General features: G+C 41.1%; 1 protein-coding gene across 1 annotated transcript; it reads right to left on the bottom strand.

The window, feature by feature from the left end:
- Positions 1-1,431: 1,431 nt before the first annotated feature.
- Positions 1,432-7,498, bottom strand: LOC113142094 (L-lactate dehydrogenase B chain). Its single transcript, XM_026326879.2, has 8 exons — positions 7,331-7,498; positions 5,573-5,709; positions 5,361-5,478; positions 5,107-5,280; positions 4,854-5,027; positions 4,657-4,774; positions 3,283-3,406; positions 1,432-2,288 (listed from the first exon to the last, which is right to left on the bottom strand). The coding sequence occupies exons 2-8, from the start codon at positions 5,699-5,701 to the stop codon at positions 2,121-2,123; spliced, it is 1,005 nt and encodes a 334-aa protein (XP_026182664.1). The 5' UTR covers positions 5,702-5,709; positions 7,331-7,498; the 3' UTR covers positions 1,432-2,120.

The raw sequence follows: 7,498 nt of genomic DNA, 5'->3' as shown, positions 1-7,498 counted from the left end.
TTGTTTCTCCCTGAGAGAGAATGAAGACCTGTGCAATGACCGCAGGAATAAATTCAACTTCAACCCATTTGGCCTTCGCTTTGGGAAACGCTACAGTGGCTACAGTTACAGAAGAGCCATTGAAAGAGCCTGGACAAATAAGTTTTCACCTCTTTCTCCCTTTCCACAAGAACTAGAGGTTCCTGCCTGAAGAAGTCTTTCACTGTGGACATTAGTGAAACATACGACAGCTATTGTTTAATTTAATAAAACTTTTGCACATACTTTTACTGTGAAATTACTTTTAAATCCAAAATGGATACATTTTAAGAGGAAGAAACAAGTCTGAAAATAAAATAAAGGAAAAAACAATGCCTTACATGAGATTTTTATGTGCCATTTTTTCTCTTATTCATATATATTTGTATAAATACGAATATTATTTTCAATATTTTTCTTTTCAAAGACGATAGGTAAAGCTAAACTATGTGCCTTAATCCAACCACAAAGTGGCACTGTAGTCCCTTTAAATAATCCTACAGACGAGGCTATATTCATTACTGCCTACTATACTTACTGCTCAATAACCATTATTGAGCAGTAAGTATATTGTATTCCCTTTTCAATTTTTCTTATGTACTTGTTAACAATGCACAACTCTATGTGTTGAAAGATAATACATGACCATGTTCACAGTGTGGAACAAAACAAATCTGATTTTGTAATTGATACAGACAAGATAGTGGACTGGAAGCCGTCGATATTAACCAGCGGTTATCAACCTCAGCAGATTTAGGGCTAAAGTTACCAGAAGGGAGATGATTAAAAAAAACACAGGAATTCAGATGTGTATGTGAAATATAAACGTTAAGAACAGCCTCAGAGAATTATACAGGAAGTAATATTGTCTTCCCCTGACAATTTAAACAGGATGCCTACTTTTACAAACAAATTCCCATATAGCTGTGCTAAGTGTACTTCATGAGGAGCAAACATTCACTGAAAATACTTGACACACATAGCTTATTAATATATAAAGCATGTCATTAAGATTTAATAATGCATGTATTAACACAGGATATATACTGTATCATGTTGCATCTGACCACATGTTCAATCAACAGGTAGTGCTGCCTTTATTTTTCATGATCAAGCTCCTTCATACCTTAAAAGACCTCATAGTACCATATCATCCCAACAGAGCACTTCGTTCTCAAGAGTGCAGGTCTACTTGTGGTTCCCAGAGTTTCCAAAAATAGAATGGGAGGCAGAGCCTTTAGCTATCAAGCTCCTCTCCTGTGGAACCAGCTCCCAGTCTGGGTTCAGGAGGCAGACACTCTGTACTTTTAAGGCTAGACTTAAAACCTTCCCTTTTGACAAAGCTTATAGTTAGGGTTGGTTCAGGTAACCCTGATACAAAAAAAAAAACAAAACACACACACACACACAACATCCTTCATAAGCTTCAGTTTATTAAGGTGCCTGTTACCTGTTTCCAACACAGTTCCTACCAAGGTCAGTCAGTCATAAAACAAAACAAGTCAAGGTGGTCATTTCTACTCCCTCTGCTCCCTACTCCATTTCAGAGGAAGGAAGAAAAAAACAAATCAGGATTTAACCTGACCTCAGTGTACAGTTGGACGTACTGTATACTCCCACTTCTGGACAGGAGGAAAATTGTTCTTAGGGTAGGGTCTTTCAGTGATTCCCTAAGGAGAACTAAATGAACGACTGTAAAGCAAGTGGTGGAGAGGACTGTAACATTTTTGGCTTGATCCTGCTCACAGGGGAAAAAAGAATCCATATAAGAGTACAGTAACACAGATCACTAAGAGTAACACATCAACTTCAACCTACTAACAGTTTGGAGCAATACACTCATTTTTTTTAAAGAAGCATACCAGTGTTTTTTTAAACTTAGAGGTGACAAAATGTACTGATTAAGAAAATAGTCAAATCAAGCCAAGGCATGCAAGACTAAAATCTTAACAGGCAACCAATTTATAAAAACACTGATATTATCCTTTAAAATAAGAGTTATCCAGTGTAAGAGAAGGAGACATAAATGGTGCTGGTGTGGGTGTGGGTGTGTTGACAAGCCACTCTGCATCACAAATGTGTATTACAGCGTGCCAGTTTGCTCAAAGTTCTTTGAGGTCCTTCTGGATGCCCCACAGGGTGTCGGCACTCTTCCTCAGCTGGGCCACCTCGGCGTCAGTCAGGGTTATGTTGACCACGCTGCCCACACCAGTGCCATTTAGCACACAGGGCAGTGACAGGAAGACCTCCTCGTTGATACCATACATGTTCTGAGGAAATACACACAGAGTTAGCTGAGAAAGTTCTAGGAAACACAGCATATAGGCATTCAAATTCAGCTGCATCTGGGATGACAGTGCCAGGTTAATATTAATTACTTATTTTCTAACGAAAACAGCTTAATGAGGTCCTGGGTACATATCGCGGCAGGGGCCTTTCTGTGTGGAGTTTGCATGTTCTCCCTGTGCTTGTGTGGGTTTTCTCCAGGTACTCTGGTTTCCTCCCACAGTCCAAAAACATGTATGTCAGGTTGATTGGTGACTCTAAATTGCCCATTAGAGTGAGTGTATGAGGTTGTCTCTATGTGGCCCTGTGATGGACTAGTAATCTGTCCAGGGTGTTCCCCTGCCTTGGGACCTGCTGGAGCCTATCCCTAACCCACTGTATGTTCCATATTGTAACTAAAGATTTAGCGAAAAAAAAAAAAAAAAAAAACTAAGAAGGAAATTTTTTTTAAAATCTAAAAGGAAAAGAAAGAAATTAATGTCATGATCCTCCAGTCTATTGGGGCCAGCCTAAGGCACAACTGAGAAATAAATCATGCTGTCTAATCAGCATCTTGATATGCCACACCTGTGAGGTGGATGGATTATCTCAGCAAAGGAGAAGTGCTCACTAACACAGATTTAGACAGATTTGTGAACAATATTAGTTAACAATAGGCCTTTTGTGTACATCGAAAAAGTTTTAGATCTTTGAGTTCAAGGCATGAAAAATGGGGGCAAAAAAAGCATTGCGTTTATAATTTTGGTCAGTGTATGTGTTTATGTTCCGTTTCCTGTGGATGTGAGGACAAGCTTTGGTTCGGTACAGTTGCTGTGATGACATTTCAATACTGTGAGATTTGCTGATCTTCACACTGCAGCTAAACACTCTGAGTGCTAAGACTTGGTTTAAGGGTCAAGGTTTGGGTTAGCGGGTTATAAATGATGTTGGTGAGCAGCCTGGTATGAACAGAAAGCCAAGCATGTGCGTGTGTCTGACCTTGACCATGGTGGAGACGGGGTGGACTCGGCTCAGGTTCTTAACGATGCTTTCAGTCAGGTCAGCAACACTCAAGCCAATGGCCCAGTTAGTGTAACCCTTCAGCTTGATCACCTCATAGGCACTGAGACACAACACAATATTCTGTTAACATAATATATACCATTGTGGTAGTAATCATTGCTCATCTGATATGGACTATGGCTACTGGTGTAGATCTTTGTATATGTCAACTACCTCATATCAATATGAGCAACACACACACTGAGATTACTGCCACAGAATTACTTCAAACTAAGAAAATACATTTTTGGAGAGGCCTAGAGCACAAGCCAACCGAGATATTCTGGCTGCTGACCAGACAGACACCAAAGAGTATAGCTGAGACAGTTCTGTAAAGAATTGTCTTCCTAAAAGTTTGATCCACAGCTACAGGAAACACTTGTTTGAGGTTAATGGGGTCAAATGTGTTTCAGATTGTTATTAAAGCATTCACTTACTTTTCCCAAAGTCTGGGAATGGTGAATGGCACAATAAAAGACATGAAACATAATTGTGTTTTCAGCCTAAGCACAATGTGTTTGAGTATACCTTTAACTAAGATCAGAGGTTATTATTAATTTAACCAGAACATTTAAAAGAAATACATTGTCTTGCCACTAAACCTTACATTAACACATAAACGCTTTATACTTGCCCAAAGTGAACCAGACATACAAGAGACTAAACTTCTCAAAAGAAACATACAGTATACACTATAAAGCAGAAGTCAATGCTGGTTCTAAACAAAACATCTGACAGCCAGTGTTAATCTAGTGTAAACTTAAGATTTGGATTTTGAAATATAGAAACAAATACTGTATCTTGTCCTATCAATCATTGATTGCATAGTTGGGAATGACTTTAGCATGGGTTATAGGATGAATCATTTCCTGTCCAGGCATACTTATCAGTCACTGTCACTTGACCTAGATCCTGCCTTAAAGGAGTCAGGAAAGCAGTATAAAAAGCAGGGTGGCTTGACTTGTATTGTGAGTGTGCCTGGGTAAAGGCTGGCTTTCAATTTCAAGTTGGGTGCACCTCTGAGATCTGACTGGCTGTGAAAATACTCCTTGTTTTCTTTGTAGTGTGGTTTCTTAAAAATAAAATACAGAAGAACTCTTTTCCTGTTTTGATGAAGCTGGCTTCATCACTGTCAGTTTATATTTTATTTTATTCATTCATTTTATTAACTCTTCCTTCTTTGAAATGAGTGGCACAGAAATAGTTCTACCCAGGATTTGAAATAGACATCTCACATTTCAAGAGATATCCCAACCAGATTGATATCTGGTCATACTTTGTATTGTCTTGGCAGCTATCCCTCCGTCGTACCTGTCCACCACAGCCTTGTGAGTGGCCTTCCACTGTTCCTTATCAGCATCAGTGCCAATCTCAGGATTCAGCTTTTGGAGGTTAACCCCTGCCACATTAGCACCACTCCACACAGGCACTGGAATAAAAGTGAGAAACAAAATCTTCACTTTTTCTGTGCAGCTTCACCAGATAAACAGACTTCTGGGTGTACCCACCGCTGGTGTCTCCGTGCTCACCCAGCACCCAGCCATGGAAGGAGCTGGCATGGATGCCAAGGCGTTCGGCCATAAGGTAGCGGAAGCGGGCTGAATCCAGGTTGGTGCCACTGCCAATTACACGGTGCTTGGGAAGACCACTCAGCTTCCAGGTGACGTAGGTCAGCACATCAACTGTGGAGGGTGTGTTACATTCAGTGATTATTGGTATGTCGCATACATACACACAAAGTGATTATGTTAGTGCACTAACCAGGATTGGAGACCACAACAATTGTGCAGTTGGGGCTGTACTTGACAATCTGTGGGATGATGGACTTGAACACATTGACATTTCTCTGCACGAGGTTCAGACGGCTCTCGCCCTCCTGCTGACGGACACCAGCTGTCACCACCACCAGGCGAGAGTTAGCCGTCACTGCATAGTCTGAAGAAGAAGAAAATACATACTTTTATCATTAATCAGTATTTTCATTTTGTGTTGCTTAATTAACCTCTTGCCCTGACCTTTGTCAGCAACTATTTTGGAGGTCTTAAGGAAGAGGCTGCCGTGCTGCAGGTCCATCATTTCTCCTTTCAGACGATCCTCCATCACATCAACCAGAGCCAGTTCATCAGACAGATCCTGACCAAAATAGAAGGGAGACAGTGAGCACAAGATGATCATTTTATCCATTGTAAATATGGTTGACATATACTGTACAAGGTATGTGCGTTACCCGCAGCAGGATGCTGATGGCACATGCCATCCCCACCTGGCCCACTCCAACCACAGTCACTTTGTTTCTGGGAGGCTCAGCGGAGCTGCTGGCCTGAGGGCTTATAAGCTTCTGCAGTACTGATGACATGGTCACAGCTGCAGAGACACCCAGAGAGGACACTTCCTGGTGAGCAGGTCTCACAGAACAAGCTCAGACATGACAAGAATGTTAAACCTATGCTTTAATCTCCAAGACTAATCAATTATTATCCTGCCTCAAAGCGTTGTTCATCAATTAATGTCAAAAAACTGTCTCTCAGGGGGTTTTCAGTCTACATACGGTTCAGTCAGAAAGTACTCAGATCCCCTTCACTTTTTTCAATTTTGTTACATTGCATCCTGATACAATTGAGTACCACATAATGACATGAGATGTTCAAAGTTTCCACTAATAATAAACAAGAATAAACTTATTAAAGGCCCAGTACACCTGCAACTACTTATTGCAGTCATGGTCAGTAAATCTGTAAACCAGTTTTCTAATTATTGACCAACCCTTTGTGACTTTGTGAGAAGGACTTGTAAGGACTTCCCTTCCCATAGAACACCATTACAAAATTCATAAACATGATTACTAAAAAATTAACCATGACGCATATCATAATTAAAAGTCCTTTTCCTAACCATGCTCAATATTTTAGAATTGGAAGCATGTTCCTAGCTCCAGACATTTAACACTAGACTTGAGCAATTACACTAATTAAATAGGACACCAGGGACTCCAACTGAGGTCCCTGAAGGTCCTACTTTGGGGACCACTGACTTTAGGTGTCACTGTGCATAAAGAACAACGCCCCGTCAGTACATGTTGCCCGGCGCTATTTAGCCTGTTGCCCCAGGCTTCCAGCTAGTGAAGCTCCGATATCAAGGTCAAACGGACAGTCAAGTGGAGGTGGCATGTGTCCATTAATTAAGGGACTCATTTTAGTCGGGAGACAAGAGTTAAGCGACACCATACCGCATTTTAATCTCCTACACTAACGTTAATTATTACACAACATTAGTTCTCTCTTTTACCGTGGAAAATGTAACGTTACGTAAGAGACAGGGCCTAAGCCCTTCCGACGCCCTCCACTGTGGTGATGATGCTGAGACAAACTGAGCACAGAATGTGATATTAAAGTTCCTCTTTTTTTTTTACAAAACGTTACCGCTGATCACGCTGACGCTGAACACACGACGACTAGGGAAGTTCGCTCTGAGTTCAACTGTGATGCTTCCTGTCTGTAGGAATGCAGCGAAAGTTGACCACACACACACAGACACCCCCCTCAAGTCGAGACAAATGACCTAAATTTGGTCGGAAACAAAGATAGGTCGATGTTAATGTGGTGGAATGTAAAAACTTAGCAGTATTACCCACATCACAGACCTAGTTTAAATGGGTTCACTGAAATTACTGTGACAGGTGTACTTTGCACAGCCGGTATTAACCGAAATAATCCGAATTTCGTACGTAATAAAAACAAAAAAAGGGCTGTCCATTACCCAAGGACTAGCAGATACAGGTCTAAACTATCTCTACCAATGCGAAACATTGATATAACCGAGCCTTAACTTTCCTTCTAACCAGAAAAAGGCATTCAGTTTAATTTAACATAACGTCACAAAGAGAATGGGTTTCTTCATAGCGCATCGCAGCTCTGAGCATCCATTGGTGCTGAGGTGCTCGGCACGCATCACCGTTCAGCGGCCACAAAACAAGCATAACACTTACATTTTCACTGATGTTAAAGGCTGTTATTTGAAGTGTGGTCCGGGTCGTCCAGTAGCTGTCTATCACAGTAGACGGAGAGAAGGTTGAAGTGGAGTGAAGGGGCTGCCTTAAAGAGAAAGAAGAAGAGGAGGAGGGGTTCCAGTGTCACCAGACCGCCATCATGTGAGG

The sequence above is a fragment of the Mastacembelus armatus genome, chromosome 23 (assembly GCF_900324485.2).
Source record: "Mastacembelus armatus chromosome 23, fMasArm1.2, whole genome shotgun sequence".
NCBI lineage: Eukaryota > Metazoa > Chordata > Actinopteri > Synbranchiformes > Mastacembelidae > Mastacembelus > Mastacembelus armatus.
This window is presented reverse-complemented; position numbering and strand designations above follow the sequence as displayed.

Coding starts and splice junctions, on each gene's coding strand:
- LOC113142094 (XM_026326879.2), bottom strand. CDS start 5,701: ATGTCATCAGTACTGCAGAAGCTTATAAGCCCTCAGGCCAGCAGCTCC. Junction 5,479..5,572: donor CCATCAGCATCCTGCTGCGG/GTAACGCACATA, acceptor TATTTTGGTCAG/GATCTGTCTGATGAACTGGC. Junction 5,281..5,360: donor CAAAATAGTTGCTGACAAAG/GTCAGGGCAAGA, acceptor CTTCTTCTTCAG/ACTATGCAGTGACGGCTAAC.